Genomic DNA, 17,626 nt, shown 5'->3' on the forward strand with positions numbered 1-17,626 from the left:
CTTGGCTCACCGCAACCTTCGCCTCCCAAGTTCAAGCCATTTTCCTGCCTCAGCCTCCCAAGTAGCTGGGATTACAGGTGTGCGCCAGCATGCCCGACTAAGTAAGTATTTTCTGACAGTAAAGTTCTTCCTGGAAATCTTTAAGCGAGAACTTCTGCACAGCCTGATAGAATTTGATGTGCTTATTGCTGAGGCCAGGAATGGAGAGAGAGAATTTTCTAAGTTTTCTTGCCCTAGATTCTCTGACTCAGTGGAAGTGGGAAATTAATTTGACACTGCCAGGCATTTTTTGTTTTATTATTATTATTATTTTTTGCTGACTCAGTTGTTTAGGTAAGAGGTAAAAGGAATGAGGAAGTAGAGTAGGAAGTGGATCTCTTGACCAGTCACCTGAAGATGGCAACATTCATACATTTTCCTCTATCGTTCTCTTTCCAACAGATCTCCTGAGTTGCCCACAGCTTCATTCGGCTGCAGGTCCTGTGGGTATGTGGAAGCTCTGCAGAGCAGCAGCTGGGGCAGGAGAGCGAGAGGGGACAACCACAAGTGGTCTAGCTTGCAAAGGCTTGTGGTTTGCACACAAAATGGTTGAAGCCCCGGCCCTGGCAACTTCTACCTTCACAGGGTTCCGGCAGCACGAGCGTGTGAACTGCAGCCCGACTTCTCGCACTTCCCCTGCAGAGTGAGATGCTGCTGCATCACTTTCAGAGGTGTCAGTGCAACGGGCTCTCTGAGCTGAGCTGGCTGCACGTCATTCCCTTGGGGATGAAGGTGACCCTAGAAAAACAGCAACAGGACTGCTACGCAGGTTAGGAATCTTCCAGGATTCGGGCTGACCTTGAACTGAGAATGGGATGCGTTAGGGGAGATGGGAAAATCCATGATACACGAACACTGATACTCTAAGGGAATTGAGGGGCTGACAGGAGGTGGGAGAAAAATAGAGTGTGGATCCTCATCTAGAAGATGCTCCAGGCCTTGGTGCCCTCATCACTCAGAGTCCGTTGTCAGGGTGGCAGTAGTCAGGAACAATGGCCACTGGGGAATAGGATAAGTCAGTGCAGCTCCTGGAGGCGAGAGGGGACAGCAGGAGAGCTTGGGGTAGCAGACAGCTCCGCGTGATTGATTGGCCCTGAAGCCAAACATCTGAGCTTGGATCTTCACTCTGGATCCGAATGTGGTGAGAGACCTTGGCTCACTTTTTTATCCAGTCTGTGTCTCACGGTCCTTATCTCCAAAGTGGATGAATAACTCTACCTGCATCATAGGGTTGTTATGAAGGTCAAACAAGATTAAACACACACAATGCACTCAGACAGCAAGGTCTAATAGAACTTTCAGTGATGAAAATGTTCTTTGGCCTGTCCAGTTCAGTAGCTGCATAGAGCTATGAAGCACTTGAAATTGACTCATGAGATGGAGACACTGAAGTTAATTGTTTTTACTTTAGTTGAAATTTAAAAAATTTAAACAGCTACATGTGACAAGTGTCTGCCTTCTTGGATACTGTAGGCTTATGCCAATGCCTGGCCAGCAGGAAGTGCTTGGTGAAGGTGTAAGAAGTGTGGGTCAGGAAGCCTTGAACTACCACAGCCTTCCTCCCAACCTTAGTGTTTTTGGTGAGGCCTAGAAAGATGAAGTAATTTGTGCAAAGGCGCTTAGCCAGAAAGCCAGTTGGGGCTGGAGTCTCATTCATAGATAGAACTACAGGCCCAAGAAGAAAGCTGACACCATTTCTGAGTCAGGTCTGAAAGACAGGACATGTTGGAGAAACATATCAAAAGCCTAGAACTTAGGACAGGAGTGGAACTGACAAGGAGTAGGGTGAAGATGGAGCCAGACTAGGCATGAAGCCCTGGGTCTGGCCTACAGAGGGCAGAAAAAGCTATGGGGCATCTGGTTCATCCTCATTCCCTCTCTCCATCCTAACCCCTTTCTCCCTGAAAGCTACTGGAGAGAGCATGGCAGCACTAATGGAAAAAATTCATCTGCATCGGGTCTGCAGCGACCTCTTGTGGCTACATGAACGTCACTTGTCCTAAGGAGGGACTCTTTATTCATATTGAACTATTATTCTCTAGCCATCCATCCCGCCACCCATTCACCCATCCGCCCATCCACCCATCCACCCATCCATCCATCCATCGATCGATCGATCCATCCATCCATCCATCCATCCATCCATCCATCCGCCCACCCACCCAGTCACCCATCCATCCATCCATCCACCCATCCATCCACCCATCCACCCATCCACCCATCCACCCATCCACCCATCCACCCACCCAGCCACCCAGCCACCCAACCATCCACCCACCCACCCACCCATCCATCCATTCATCCATCCATCCATCCGTTTATTTTTATTTCTCTTTAGCCCTTGCAGTTTGCCAAGTCCACCCCTGCCTCCATGAGTTCAGGATGTGACAGGCATATACTTGGGTATAGTTTTTGTGCTTCCGAAAGCATTTTCCCCCATGTCACCATTATTCTATTTATCACTCCATGTTATATTTATTTTAGTACTTCTGTCTACTTTCAGTATGTGACCTCTTCTAAGGCAAGGACTGAATCTAGCTCATCTTTGCATCTCTAGGCCTAGCACCTAAACATAATTGTTAGGAGTTTTGAAGTCAGAAAAATATAGGTTATAGTCCTGGCTATGTTGCTTACTAGGCAAGGAACCTGGGGCAGTGACTTAATCTAATTAAGCTTCAGGTTTTAAATTTGTAACACGGTAATAAGGACATCCAATTTCTAGGATGGTGGAGCGAATTACACTTTTGCACACACGGTATCCTGTACATTTACCCCTCTACCTAAAATTGGATTCTTTTGTATCTTCTAAGGAGCTTTATACCACCAATGCTACACTACCCTTTTCTCTCCCATGAATTCAGTGCCCCCATCTCAACTGGATTTTTTTCCACAGATGCTTCTGAAAGATGCTGACGTCTTTTTAAAAAAAACTCTTCTAACCAAACCAAACTAAGCCAGCAAACACACCTTGATTCCACACCCCTCTGGGAGCCCCAGTTCACAGCCATGCTGGCTGAGAAAGTGGTCTGTGGCAGACCTTCCCACTTGGTATTCTGAGACGTATTGGTGTATCTCAAATGGCTACAGGTGTTATAAAATGTTGATTTCCTTAGCCCTCAGAGCATCTGTGTGGGGCTGCACTTCCAGCTGGGACCAGCCTTGTGCAACTGCCCATTGTCTACTGAAATAAAATTTTCTGTATTTCCACAAAGCAAAAAGGTTCGGCAAGCACTGGCGCGTCTTAGCTTGCTCCTCCCTTGTCTTCAACCCATTCCAATTTGGCTTCAGATGTGGTTCTTTCACGTCTCCGGCCTATCCAATGGACAGGTTTTGTCCTCATTTTGTTTGGGTGCACGCTACTGTCGTTACTGTGGTTATTCCCTCCCTGTTAAACCACCGTGAAGCAGCTCCGTCCTGTTTTCCTACCATCCCTCCCAGAAACACCTTCCCATGTTTTTCGGCAGGCTCAGCCTCCCTTCTCTAGTGGCTGTGAAGGAGTTCTTCCTCCCCTGGTCCCGTGCCCTTTTCTCTTCTCACTTGCCCTTTTAGTGAGAGTGTTTCTCTCACTAAGCATGCTCATCTGTGCCATGGCTTAAACTGCTACTTCTAATCCAATGAATCCCAAATATATCTTTCTAGCCCAAGCCATAAGCCTGAGCTTCTGATATAAGTATCTGGCTGCTTGCTGGAGAGCTCCATGTGGAGGTCTCAGAGCTCCTTTTACTGAATGTCGAGGCTGAACCCAGCCAGCCTCGACCTCCCAACCTGGTCCTTTTCTGTTTCCTACATTGTTCAACATCGCCACTCACCCTGACTGAGAACCAGAAACGGTTTGCCATGACTCTGACTTTCCCAAAGTGCAAAATAAAGCAGCAGTAATGTTCCCATTCACATGGCCCTTTTAGATAATGGATGCTGTGTGTTTGTGCGCACACACATGTGTTTTATGCTTTTCCTGTTTGTCATCTCCCGACTGCCCGTCCTCACTGTCAGTCTGGCTGAATCTCGGTCGTGTCTTACATTTCAAAGTTTATACAACAACCCTTCCTGCTGAAACACTTTCCTGACCACCGTCCCCCCACCAGGCTGAGTTATGTGCACATACATCCTGTCTGAGCCCTCGGTACCTTCCCCTGGTACTGAGTTAGGTGCACATATATCCCGTCTGAGCACTCGGCACCTTCCCCCGGTACTGAGTTAGGTGCACATACATCTCCCGTCTGAGCACTCGGCACCTTCCCCCAGTACTGTGTTTGCCTCTTGTGTGCACTAGTCCAAGAGACTGCCAGCTTTCTGAGGGCAAGGCCCATTTCTGTCTTGCTCTTTGCTGTACCCTCAGTGCCTGGAAGCAGGTGTTCAACACTTATGTGTGGGATGGAGACTGCAATAAGGCAGAGGTCCCCTGCACCCTGCTCCTGCTCATGTGCAGTGACAGTCAGCGTGATGGCTGCTAACTGCCTTCTCACCTGCCCTCCTTCAGGTCCTCTTACCCACTCATTCTCTTATTCATGAATAAGTGGATTTTAGGGTAACGTTACTTTCCTAATGGTGGTTGGTTGACTCTGCATTAGCTTAGTATCCAGATAACTCAGTACCTATTACTTTCCTGCGGGGCAGTCAGTTTTTTTGGAGGGATATCAATTTAACCTGCGGTGTTCCCTTGAATCAGAACTCCACACTGTTCTCTATTTCCTTACTTTCAATTTCGTACATACCCACTGCATTCCTCCTCGCATGTGCCATCGTAGGCAGCATGTGAAGTCTTCAGCGTGGTTCAGATAACACATCCTTGACCGGAAGTCTGTGGTTACCAAAAACAGCTTTAGAAATCAGGGAATGGCTCCCCAGAAAAAACCGAAAATGGCTGGAGGCTCATTCTTGGCTGGAGATTGAGGAAGAAAAGAATATATAATCAAAGTGATAAATCGGATATTTTTTGGGTTCTCTGTTTACCACCGTCAAACATAATCTATTTCATGAATTTATATAGAATGCTTAAAATCGGTCAGATTTCATTTTCTCCAGTTTGCTTGTTTTCTCCTCCAGTTCCTCGGGTAGATGCAGAACCCAGATGGAAATGCGAAGACTATAAAACCCGTGTCTTTAGAGGTGCTGGTGGTGAAGCATTTAATGCACTGGACTTTGGGAGTTGGATAGTCATGGGTGAGTGAAAGAGGCACCTGGGAATGAGCATGGCGTGTGAGTCCGATGGGCTTGAGTTAGAATCCTGACTTGCTGAGTGAGGCTGCATCACATGCATTCCCTTTTCACTGCTCTTCTCAAAGCACTCCTTCCTGCATTCATTTCCTCTACTCTTTTCCACATCAATTTCTCTCTCTACTGGATTTTTTTCATCTGCATATGGACATGCACAATAACATGTAAAGCAAACCAAGCCTCTCCTTTGCCTCACTCACCTTTTTCAGCTTCCTCCCCATCTTTCGCCTCCCTTCCGTTTGGGCCAGAAGACTCACCCACACTGTTTCTTCTTCTGCAATCTCTACTCACTCCCTAACCGTGGGTGATCTGGCCTCAGCCCCCACCACCCCACTGAACTGCTTTTGCTAAAGTCACAAAGACTCCTGTGTTGCTGGCTCCAGCAAGGGATTCTCGGCCCTCTGCTAACTCGGCCACTCTGCATTTCCACGGTTCAGCACTGCTTCCACTCTGAAATGCTTTTCTGTCTTGGAAGGCATCGCGTCCCCTCTCCTGATTCTCCTGCCTCGTCAGCCACTTCTTAGTCTGATTGTTGGATCCTCCTCTTTCTCCTGACGCTAAATGTAGGGCTGCTCAGGGTTTGCTATTTACACTGTCTCATGGCTGGAAATCATACTCTGGTGACACCCGAATTAGTATCTCCTGATCTGACTCAACCTCTCCCGAGCACTTTGGACCTGAATATGCAATGCCCAGCTCTACTCCTTCACTTGGGTGGGTCACAGTCGTCTCGAACTTGATATGTCCAAAATAAAACTCTGTCCCTCTCCTCGTTGCTGGGAACAAGTAAACAAACACACAAACAGCTCTTGTCACGGTCCCTGCTCTCATCCCCGCTAGCCTTCTCATCTTGGTAAATAGTGCCACAAGTTACTCAAATCCAAACCTCACGATCATCCTTCACATCTAATCCATTCCCAAGTTCTATTGACTTCTCTTCAAAATATATCTCAAATTCACCTTATTCTCTCCATCTTCCCTGCCACCATTACAGTGGAGTTCACCAATGTCCTTTGCCTACATTACTGTAAAAGCCTCTAAGTCTTTTCCTGGCCTCTGCTCCTATGCTCCTTTTTTCCATCTTTCACAGAGACCACAGAGGTGACATAATCAGTGTAAAGAGACCAATGTAAATACTCCTCTGGCTAAAGCCCCCAGTGCCTCTCCATTGCACTGAGAATAAACCGTCTCCTCTTTTATAACGCCCTGCATGCCCAGCCTTGTCTGTCTGGCCTGCCCTGAGGCCATGCCCCCTCTTACTATTCTCTGGCTGATGTTTCAGCTCTGCTAACACAGGGAGCACCTTCCTTTCTTAGGTGCTTCTCTCTTTCTCTCTCTTTTTAAGACATAGTCACTCTCTGTTGCCCAGGCTGGAGTGCAGTGGCGCAATCGGGGCTCACCGTAACTTCCTTCTCCCAGGTTCAAGCTCCTTCCTCAGCCTCCAGAGAGGCTGAGATTACAGGCTCATGCCACTATGCCCAGCTAATTTTGTATTTTTTGTAGAGACAGAGTTTTGCTATGTTGGCCAGGCTGGTTTCGAACTCCCGACCTTAAGTGATCCACCCACCTGGGTCTCCCAAAGTGCTGGGATTACATGTGTGAGCCACGTACCTGGCCCACTCTTCTCTTTGTCTCAGAGCCTCTTCCCCTATGCACCACCTGTCTTCCTGCCCTCTCTAAATAAATCAACAAATAATAAAGATGAATAATAAATAAATATTAAATATTCAAAAGTGAAAAGCATATGAAAGAACATAAGAAATGTTTGGATACTCACCACCCAATACTTTTTAATTAAAAAATGTTGCCGTAGTCGCTTCAGGTTTTCTCTCTCTCTCTCTCTCTCTTTTTAAAATTCTGTCTCCATAGAGACAGTAAAAAATTGCCAATGCCAACTATATTTCAAGTCACCATGGTGGGGTATTGGGAAAAGTTTTCAATTAGCAATAATCGCGCCTTGGATAAACCTCATTGGCTACGATACTGCCACTGCACAAAGCTAGGTTTCCGTTTTTCTTAATGAAATAAAATAGCGCTGTATCAGCTGAAGTCCTATATATACTCCTCCCTAATTCTATTCTTTCTCCGTTCCCAGAAGTCACCCCTGAACCTGGCATTCATCCTTCCCAGGTGTGTTTTCATACTTTCACTACATATACCTGCACTGATCAACAACACGTGGTACTGTTCAGAACAGCTGCAATTTTATGTAAATGGTAGTTTACTGTGGAGGACTCTGCAACTCGCCCTTTTCCTCAGCCGCGTCTGTGAGATGGATTCCCACTGACATGTGTCGCTCTCATCATCTCCACGGTGGCACAGTATTTCATTGAATACACATGTCTGATTTCATCTATTCTCCTAATGATGGATAATGACGCCATTTTCGAGTTTTGGCCATTATAAACAATGCTGCAAAGAACATTTGCGCATGTCTCCTTGGGTACATGTTTGCGAGTTTCTCTAGGGTAAAACCTTAAAAACAGAATTTCTGAATAATAGAGTATGTGTCTCTTCGACTTTACTAGATAGTGCCAGATTGCTCTTCAAAGTGGCTGAGCAAATTTCCACTCCCACGGCAGTGTGGGTGAAATTACGGAGCTCCGCTCGCTCGCTGACTTAGCCGGTGGCGGGGAGGTGGGCACAGCAGGCACCCGGCGGCTTGCTGAGATCTAGGGCAGCAGCAGGAGGGAGACTCTGCTCTTCTCTCTCCCAGTTGTCCTGTACAAGGGTCAGGTGGTTGGAGATCAGGATCCCAGAGGCACATTTAGAGCAGCCTCTGGCACCTGAGTTACCAGGAGATAAGGTCTTAATCCTTCTCTCCCCTACTTCTTTTCCAGAATTTGAAAGCAATACGAAACAAAAACTTCCCTATCTTGAACTAAAATAAAAAAGGACCCAACGTGCTACAACAAACGTCTGCATGCTTAACATCTTCAACATGCACGGCGAACACTTTCACGGATACATTGGCTTCAGATGCTTTCTTTTTAGGAAGTAAAGCATTTCAGCTGAACTTGAAGTTCTCCTTCCTGGTCTTTTCTCTCTCCCTTCTCAGAGGCAGCTAAGATTCCGAGTTTGGTAGGTGTCCAAACCATTTATTTGTGTAACGTATGTATGTACCCACGCACAATTTATACAATTATTTGTTTTTAGTCGTACACATAGTATTTTGTATCAGCAAGTTTCTTCCCTACCCAACCACCATTGTTTCCAAAACACATCTGTGTTGATACTGGTATCTCTAATTCAGTGTTTGTCCATTCTCCTAACAACATATTTTCAGGTCGTTTTCAGTTTTTGCCTATTTAAACAAGGCTGTATTTATACTCCATGGAAGCGGACATTTTATGTTCACACTCAATTTTTAGACCCTAGAATTGTGCTTGGCATATAGTAGGTGCTCAATAAAATATGCATCGTGTTAATGAATAAGTTAGGAGCTTCATCCATGTCACCAACTTACTCAAATGCAGTGTTTGTCTGCAAATATATATGAAGTGAAGTGACTGGATTTGGGGGTGAACTAGTCAACTTATCATTCTCCAAGCTTACTGTAATGATTTACTTATCCTCAGCAATTTAGGAGTTCCCATTTCCCCTTAGCCTTGGCAACTTTAGTATTTTGAGATTTGGTGTGTGTATGAATATGTGTGCGTGTGTGTGTGTGTGTGTGTGTGTGTGTTGGGGGGGTGTGTCCAATCCTGCTGTATATAAAATCATATCTTGTTATTATTCTTATTTTAATTTGTAGTGTCCTAGTTTCTTTCTGATTTGCCTCACCTGCGGTTTCCACTGACTTCTTTGTGGCTTCCAGGTTATTAAAAGAGCAGAGGTGGGTTGGGGTGGGTTGAGGGTCCCTCTCAAGAGTGTGGCCTGACTCTTGCATGGGCCACCATGCCTTTTCAGTCTTTCTTTCTCCCTGGAGGGATTTGAGCACTGGTGCCAGGGCAGATCTGGGACCACAGGATTGCAGAACACGATGTGGAGACCCAGACTTGTTCCCACCACCCAGTCCCACCTTGGGCTCTGCAGTCCCCTGTGAGGGGCAGGAGAGGAATCCCCGGTGCCTGTGCTGGTCTGTGATTTTCTAGGTCTTCAGGAGAAGAGTGTTGACCAAAAGATGCCTGAGTCTGGCATTTGCAGCTGCCTTGACTTTTCCAGGACCTGGAATGTTCCTCTAAGGGGAAGTGTCTTTGTAGTCCCCAGCCCTCCCCTACTCAGCATATACCATGCTCTCTGTTACAGAAAAAACACACCACCTGGTTTGTGTGGCTCCTTAGTACTTGACAAATGGATCCCTATTTGGAGAAGAGAAGACAGGTTTGAGGGTAAGTGGACAGACGTAGTGGCAGAGAGGGGGAAAGAGTAGGGATGCAACTGAGGCGGAAAGTTTGAAGGCTCAGGGCACCCCCTGACTTGGGACAAGAGGGAGAAATTGCAAGGTGCTGGACTGAGTTGCAGCACCAGGGTCACTGCCCCTGTGGACCTGTGAATTGGGTCAACTGAGTTATGGCAACATTCCAAGATTTAAAATGTGACTGCAGTGAATCAGGCAGAGCAGTGGGTGTGCAGGAGGCTGTGCCAGCTGCTGTCTGAAAGACATATATTTCTAGCATGCAGGGATGACACTCACTTGAGATCTTTTCCCACTTGAAAAGCATTAAAAAATCATAACCCGCAGGCCCAGAGGGTGAGCACTCTGACTTAACAACCCTTTTACTTTCTTTTGCAAAGCATCAAAGTCATTAACTTCCAGCAAGCAGGAAAAGCAGGTTCTTACTTAACTCTTATCTTCTGAAAAGCCTTAAAAATCAGCAGCTGTGAGATCCCGTCTCTCTTTGGCAGTGTTAAATCATAATGCACTGTATTGCAGCTAAGTAACGGAGCCAGAGCTGTCAGAGCGTAACTGAAAAAAATCGGACCTAGTGACATGTCCTCTACTCAGAAAACTGTGGTGACTCCACACTGTTGATCAGATATGAACCAAACCCTTTGGCATGAGTTTCTGCCGCCCTTTCACTGCCTTTCCTGCAACCATGCATTTCCTGCTTCCCACCTCATCTACGCCAATCGACTCCCCATATCTTTCTTTCCCCTTACTGATACCCCTTTATCCTGTTCACCCCTCTGTCTAAAGCTCCCTATGTGGACTCTGCACCCAATACATAACACTGGTATTTTTAATAGCATCCAGCATTTGTATATCCCTTTAGGCCAGGCGTCCCCAAACTTTTTACACAGAGGGCCAGTTCACTGTCCCTCAGACCGTTGGAGGGCCGCCACATACTGTGCTCCTCTCACTGACCACCAACGAAAGAGGTGCCCCTTCCTGAAGTGCGGTGGGGGGCTGGATAAATGGCCTCAGGGGGCCGCAGTTTGGGGACACTTGTTTTAGGCTATCCAACCTCACCCTTCATATCTCTTTGAAGGTTCATCTTTTCAAATTTCACTCCTCTTATCTCTTCAATCACTATAACATTGCTTAAATATTTATGCATTGCATATTGGCTAATTGTATCCAACTTTGCATTTATACTAGGAGTTGTCCTGCCTTTCTGAACCAGACCAATGGATTTCTTAAATGTATTTGATTGATGATTGATGTCTCATGCCTCCCTAAAATGTATAAAACCAAGCTGTACCCCGACCACCTTGGGCACACGGGATCTCCTGAGGGCTGTGTCATGGGCCATGGTCACTCATATTTGGCTCAGAATAAATCTCTTAAAATATTTTAGAGTTTGACTCTTTTCGTTGACGAAAGCTGGCAGGGAAATAATCCCAGAACTGTTTGCCATACTGAAGGCCACACATTGAAAACATCATTAATTGATTATGGCAGAGTAAGTCAGTGGACAAATAGGGTGAAAGAGTTGTCAAATTTAAGCAATTTATCGGCAGAAAAAACTGTGTTATCAAGGTTGCAAATAAGTCATCAACTTCAGGCATGGATATGCGCCAAAGTGTTTCTTAAATTTCTGCTTGCTTGGACAAGCATACTCTCTTCTCAAGAGCATGCCTTGAATCCGTAATAGCCAGAGAAAAATTTAAAAGTAATGGGAGAAGTGCTTATGTAATTCATTTCTAAGTCAACAGGGAATTATATTTTTGATGGTGATGGAGGCTTTAGGCAGAAGCCTGTTAGAGATGGCGACTGTGCTTGCAGCCTGCACCCTCCCAAGCCAGAGTTATACCACTGAACACTGTGTGATCGGAGAGCTCCACCAATGGCCCTGTGAGTCCAGATGCCTCCATTCTGGGGAACACAAGATGCTGTTATCTATTTTCTAATTACAACAAAGTCTATTCTCTCTGCTCCCAAGATGGAAGGTGGTTTAGAGTTAGACAGCCTGAAATTTGAATCCTGTTCAACTCGGTGACTGCGGGCAGATCACTTAAACTCTCTGGGTCAGTTTATCCATCTGTGCACTGGTGATGGTAATATTTTGTTCATAGGGTTTTTGTTTTTGTTTGTTTGTTTGTTTGAGGATGGAATGAGATAATGTCTGTAAAGCATTTGGCACAGTTCCCAGCCTGCATTAAGGGCTCAAACAACAAGAAAACCAGAAAAGGTATTAGGGTTTTCAGTAAATCATCAGAAATAAAAAGACGTTTTTGAGGGCTTGTTACCAAGCACACATGCCTTAAGACTGTCATGCCAGGTAAGGATATCTGTACGCTTGAATTAGATAATAATGGATGTGACAGAACCACCCTGATAAATCAGTGTCACTATTTTGCTCTTAAACACTCGGGCCACATTATTTATTTATTTTTTATCATCCAGACCAAAATGTCATCTGGCCACATTTTAAGGAGAAGCACATAATTCAGGTGCTACTGACATCAGTGTCAGATGCAGGGTTGTTCTTTGGCTTCCTAAGCGAATAAAAAGAGTGGTCATTGGAAGCCATGCTGATGAGACGGCCCCTGAGGCCAAGCTCTAATCAGGAATTCAGGCTCCTTTGTGGGCTGGAACCAGGAAAAGTCTTGGCAAATGGGATGTCTAGTCAAAGAAACATGAACTCTGAAGTTACGACTTGCGTTTGTAACCCAGCTCCGTCAGCAGTGTGTGGCTTTGGGCATGTTACTTATCTAAATCTCAGTTCCTTCATCTTTAAAAAGGGGGAAATATGTGACTTGCAGAGTTGTAAGGATAAAATAATAACACGAGGTATGTAAAACACCTGCTACATGGTAAGCACTTTGTAAATGACGGCAATTACATCAGAAAAGTACAGTCATGACAAAATGTAAAATGCATTTATGGTGACTGACATTGTTTTGTGACAAAGCAATCCTGTGAGACCAAATTCTCAGAGAGAATGGCAGGCTGGAACAGCAGAACATTTGATTTGAAGCTTGGCAAATGGGTGCAGTGCATTCTGGGAAATGGTTTACGGTTTGGATCAAATCTCTGCCCCAGGTAATGTGCCCATCATTGCCCTGGGAAGGCTGGATCTTGGGGACGGTGGGGGGCAGGTGGGAAGGTGTGATGAGGAGTGTCTCCTCAGTCAGAGGAAGAGCAGTGATGAGCCTCCTGTGGACAGGAGCCCCACGTGTCATGAATGGGTCAGGATGTAAAGGTGATGACCAAGTACGGATCCAAGGGAGGTGTCAGCCAGCCTCAGTGTATGCAGTGTGTGGCCTGTCTCCCCACCCCAGTACTCTCTGCAGCAGGAAGGCTGTCTTGGGATACATGGCTTGTGAGGCAGTCATGGAATCCAGAACCCAGAGAGCAAAAGTGCCCTGGTCAGGGAGTCCTCCAGGGGAAGTGGAGGTGGGAGAATCAGGATGGGGAGGAATCTTCTCAAAGAAGAGTGTGGCTGTCGCTCCTCCTGACCTGCTTCCAGTCGTTTCTGCATCAGTTTTCTGAAAGAGGAACTCAAGAGGTGACCGCTGCAGAGCCCAAATGATGTTCAGGGATGTTTTCCAGATAGAGAAGCCTCCATTCAGCAGAGAACTCTGATCACATACCAGAGAATAAACATGAATTAAATGTAAAAAAAAAAAAAAAAAAGACACGGGGGTGGGAGTAGATGTTACTACAGCTGTGCCCATCAGCAGCTCATTGAGAATCAAAGTCTCCTGAATATGGAAGGTTAGTGGTGTCTGGTACTGTTTGGGGAAAGCAGCCAAGAAAAAGGCTGAGGGACCGGGGATGGCTGCCAGACATTGCTTGAAAAGGTAGGAGGTTTGGTCCTTTCTGCCCTATTAAGAACTGTGCATTCACAGGAGACATTACCAAGTGTGTTCCCACCTCCACTCCCAGAAGAAAGGAAAGCCAATGGCTGCATCTAGTGCTTGCTGGTCTGAGGCAGATCTCAACTGAGGCCGATTTTGCTCCCCCAGGGGACATTTGTCAATGTCTAGAGACAATTTTGGTTGTCACAACTTTGGGGAGGAGGGACATGCTACTGGCATGTAGTGAGTAGAGGCCAGGCAAGCTGCGAAAGATCCAGCAAAGCACAGGACAGTCCCAACAACAAAGAATCACCCACTTCCAAAGTCAATAGTTGAGAAACCTGGTTTGAGGCGAATGTTCTTTTTAGATGGTGGTAGCTGGTTCCTTGCACAAATCATCTATTCCAGCGTAGAATGGGAAGGGATATGACTAGTCTGTTACCCCTTACTGGTAGCCATAGACATAAGAGGCCTTGGTGAGAAGACAAAAAAAAAAAAAAAAAATTGGGAGTGGGAATGAGCCCAAAGGAAGCCTCAGGCTAACCTCCCAGGTAGATGCAAGGGCAGAGTTTTTTCATTTCAAGCCAACTCTTACTTATTTAAAAAGCAGTTTCCTTAAGCACTTAATTATATGTGTATTTCCCTAAGGAACTCTTGAGGCAGAGACTTGCTTAAATTATGGAGATGGAGGCAGTACACAGGGCTTTAATGGGGTTAGATTTTGTTTCCTTTGAAGGAGCCTTGGGAGGAAGGGAACGGCATATTCCGCTTCCACAGTGCAGAGATGTGGGGAGGATGGAGTGACACGGGGACAAAGAGGTAGAAAAAGCAAGGGTTGGTTGGATGGCCTAGCAGGTGAGGACCCGAGTGGAGGCATGTACTAGGAGAAGCTTCGTGCCTCACACCTCTCTCTCTCTCCATCCTGGTAAGCTCTCGGACTAGGGGGAAGGGGTTCAGGAAGGGGTCCGTTCACACCCTTCATGCCCTACTCCCTTCACATGAACACACACACACGCACACCCCTTTGGAAGATGTTCTGGTTTGCATCAGAAACAGAACAGAGCCATACTGTTGGGGGCGGCGTGGATGGGGGACAGCAGGGTAGACAGAACTTTTGGTGACAGGAGGGTAAGGGTTTCAGTGCATCCTCTATTTATGTTGTTTCTCATTCCCCTGTTGCAGCTGGAATGCGTGGGTTTCTTCTCTTCGGGAGATGTCTTCATCTGAGTAGGCTAGGTGGGGACTAGGCTTGAAGGAACTGATCACTCAGATTTGACAAATAAAGGAAAACCGGGGAGCGGGCATCTTATGGCCTCTCTTAGATTGGCAAGACTTCAGCTGATATCTCTTTTTATTTAAGGTTGAGTTGGACAGGGATGAACTGGGTGGTCAGTAGTGGAAGCGGGGAAAGCAGCAGAAGGGAGGACCAGGTGGCTAGGCCTGTCTCTGGTCTAGGATACAAGGGATGAGAGCTACAGGGGAGCCCTTGAGCTCCCCCCCACCCCGCCATGTCTCTACTGTGACTGGAATGCATGTCTACAATAGCATCTATTACCTGTGGTGGACTCTATCCGTGCCCATCTTCTCCAGCAGGCTGAGCTCCCAAGAGCAGGAATCATGTCTCATTCCACCGTGTGGTCTCCAAATCTAACAGGAATCATACAGGTACAGACGGGCACTCACACATTTTGTGGTGAATTTCTATCTTACGCAGCCTGCGATTGCAGAAGAGAGCACAGGGATTCAGGCAGACCTACAGCAAACAGTCCATTTGGTGGGTGTATGCCATTCTTCCCATCTCTCAAAAGTCAAAAGCGTAGTGGTGCCGGCAAAACGGGGCCCACCAGAGGGCAGAATGGGATCCAACAGGGGATAAGTGGAGATAACATCTGAGAAAAGTGGTCAAGATTTAGGGCCCTGGAGCTCTTGATTTAATTGTCAAATATTGGCTCCGCGTAACTGCCTAGACTGGCTCTGTTCCTGGATCCTTTGGCCTGAGGTTGTGGGGCAGTAGAGTGGGCTAGAGAGCCCAGGATGGGCTGAGCAGCATCTGAGGTTGGTAAGAGGTGCCCAGTCCCGGAGAAGTGGAGACGGTGATCATCTGAGTGTGACATCCAGGCTGTGACATCTAGGTTGTCATCCCCCAGAGAAGGGTGACACGTGTGCAGCAGGTGGGCCTACACGGAGGGGACTCCTGGCCTGTGAGCATCAGCGACCTGGGAATGCCAAGAGACGAAGCTACTCTGGACCTGAATCCTTTTCATCGGCTAGCTCCGCAGAAAACACATCAAACACTGTCAGGGAACAGATACACAGCATTTCAGCATCTTCAAGGGACTGAAGATGTGTGTTGCTGTTCTGGCCCACCCTTCCACTTTCTAGAAGTGGGAAGATGGGCTTCTCTGAGCTTTGGCCACTTCATCCAGGGCTACAGTGAGGCTGAAAGTTGATGTGTGGGAGTGCTTTACAAAGTATCATGCAACGTACCCTGGTCCGTACAACTCATTTATTCACCAAAGCAGTACAAGCCTCCCCTTCAGTCAGGACCTGCCTGCAGGGGTGGGCTACTTCAGGGTCTTGAGCCAATGCGAGCTGGAGGGTTTAATACCTTAGTCCTCTTCGCTTCATCTCTGGCCCCATGGATCACAGCAGGCAGGGGAGTGAGGGCCTGGTGGAAGGGTACTGAGGCCCCTTATTTAGTTCGCTGGTAGAACTGGAAGACTGCTTTCTCCTGCTCATAGGTCTCGATGGAGCCGGGTCGTAGTCGGCGGATTTCAGCAATGGCGTCTCCTGCAGCCAAGCCCCGCTCCTTCACCAGGTAACAGGCCAGCATGGTGCCAGTGCGGCCAAAGCCCAGAGCACAGTGCACTCCCACAGCCTATGAAGAGGGTGTGCGATGGGTGCCGCCTGCCTCCCCCGCTCCCTACTGTTTCCTGCCCCTCACTTGGTTCTCCCCACCGCTGCTGCTTCTGTGCCAGGCCCAGGGCTCTGCAGCAGTCAGGGAGGACTGTCCCTGCACTGGGTGGCTAGAAGGCCTCTGCAGTGGCTGGTTCAAGAGCTGCCCGCCTCCGCACGGCCCTTCACCTGTGCTGCCCGATACAGAAGCCACTGGTCACGGCTACCGTGGTGCTGCGTATGTGGAATGCGGCTAGCCCAAACTGAAACGCAGTGTGAAAACGCACCAAAGTACGAAGAGGTAGTACAAAAAAGAATGAAAATATCTCATTAAGATCGCCGAAATTAATTTTATCTGCTTCCTTGCCTTTTAAAAATGCGGTTGCTGTTAAAGTCAACATTAAATGGAGCCACTTAGGTTCCATTATACTCGGGCAGCTTTAAAACGGCTTCCACGTGACTTCAACCCCCTCCCTCCCCCGCCGCCCCCCCCCCCGCCAGGTGTCCGTCCACACCCTTCTCCTTTTCAACTCACAGTATTCGCCGCTTTCCACCGCCTCTCCTCAAGCCCACTTGGCAGAGCTTCGCCCTCTCTTTCGTTCCTGCCGTTTAGCGTCCCCTCCCCCGCACTGGCTTCCCCGGCTCCCGGCCCTACCGCCTGCCCCAGTCCCTCCCCAGCCCAGCTAAGTCCCAGCAGGCCCGGCCTCCCCAGCTCCGCCCGCGGCCCCTGCTGACCTTCCAGGCCGCTCCCTCCCTGCGCCGCCCCGCCCGCCCGCTGACCTCTCCCCGGGCGTTGGCCTCGTCCACGATCTGCACGAAGCGGTCGATCTGGTCGGGGGCCGGCGGGCAGAAGTCGGGGATGCGCAGGCGGTGCAGGGTGAGGCCGGGGCAGCTGTCGCTGTGAGGGGGCCCGCGCTCCGTCAGGGACACCAGGTGCCGCACGCCCAGGTCCAACAGGAACTGGTAGTGGGCAGGGAGCCGCGGCAGCGCCAGCCCCGCCAGCCGGCCCGGGAGCACCCAGGAGAAGTTGGGGGGCTGCACGCCCATCGCTGGGAGAGGGCACAGGACCTCGGGTCACGGGCGCGAGGCTGGCCCGCCCCGCTCCGCCCACCCGTCCCCTCGCCCGCTCCGGGCCGGGTCACCCCGCACCTACCGGGCCACGTGGTCTGCGGGGCGCTGTCCCTGGGGACGCTCTGCCGCGCCTCCGGGATTGGCCCAGCGCCTGGGGCGGGGCTGAAAAGCGGAACCCAGGCTCCGGGCGACCGAGGGAAGGGCCGCGATCCCGCCC

At 48.3% G+C, this 17,626-nt stretch overlaps 1 protein-coding gene and 1 non-coding gene across 10 annotated transcripts; both read right to left on the bottom strand.

The window, feature by feature from the left end:
* Positions 1-296: 296 nt before the first annotated feature.
* DUSP23 (dual specificity phosphatase 23) lies at positions 297-17,610 on the bottom strand. 9 transcript variants are annotated; one of them, XR_012515101.1, is made up of 5 exons: positions 17,119-17,610; positions 16,052-16,321; positions 14,999-15,090; positions 4,755-4,840; positions 297-1,257 (listed from the first exon to the last, which is right to left on the bottom strand). XR_012515101.1 is itself a non-coding variant. In XM_010348528.3 (3 exons), the coding sequence occupies exons 2-3, from the start codon at positions 17,383-17,385 to the stop codon at positions 16,136-16,138; spliced, it is 453 nt and encodes a 150-aa protein (XP_010346830.1). In that variant the 5' UTR covers positions 17,386-17,387; positions 17,492-17,609; the 3' UTR covers positions 15,933-16,135. The 9 variants fall into 9 exon arrangements, 1 of the variants encoding a protein (XP_010346830.1); XR_012515099.1 differs by lacking the exons at positions 297-1,257; positions 4,755-4,840 and adding exons at positions 12,496-13,131; positions 13,785-13,915; XR_012515096.1 differs by lacking the exons at positions 297-1,257; positions 4,755-4,840 and adding exons at positions 12,496-13,224; positions 13,785-13,915.
* Positions 7,117-7,257, bottom strand: LOC120360297 (U4 spliceosomal RNA). Its single transcript, XR_005576853.1, has one exon. It is a non-coding gene; the product is annotated as a U4 spliceosomal RNA (small nuclear RNA).
* Positions 17,611-17,626: the final 16 nt, after the last annotated feature.

Source organism: Saimiri boliviensis, chromosome 19, assembly GCF_048565385.1.
Source record: "Saimiri boliviensis isolate mSaiBol1 chromosome 19, mSaiBol1.pri, whole genome shotgun sequence".
NCBI classification, from domain to species: domain Eukaryota; kingdom Metazoa; phylum Chordata; class Mammalia; order Primates; family Cebidae; genus Saimiri; species Saimiri boliviensis.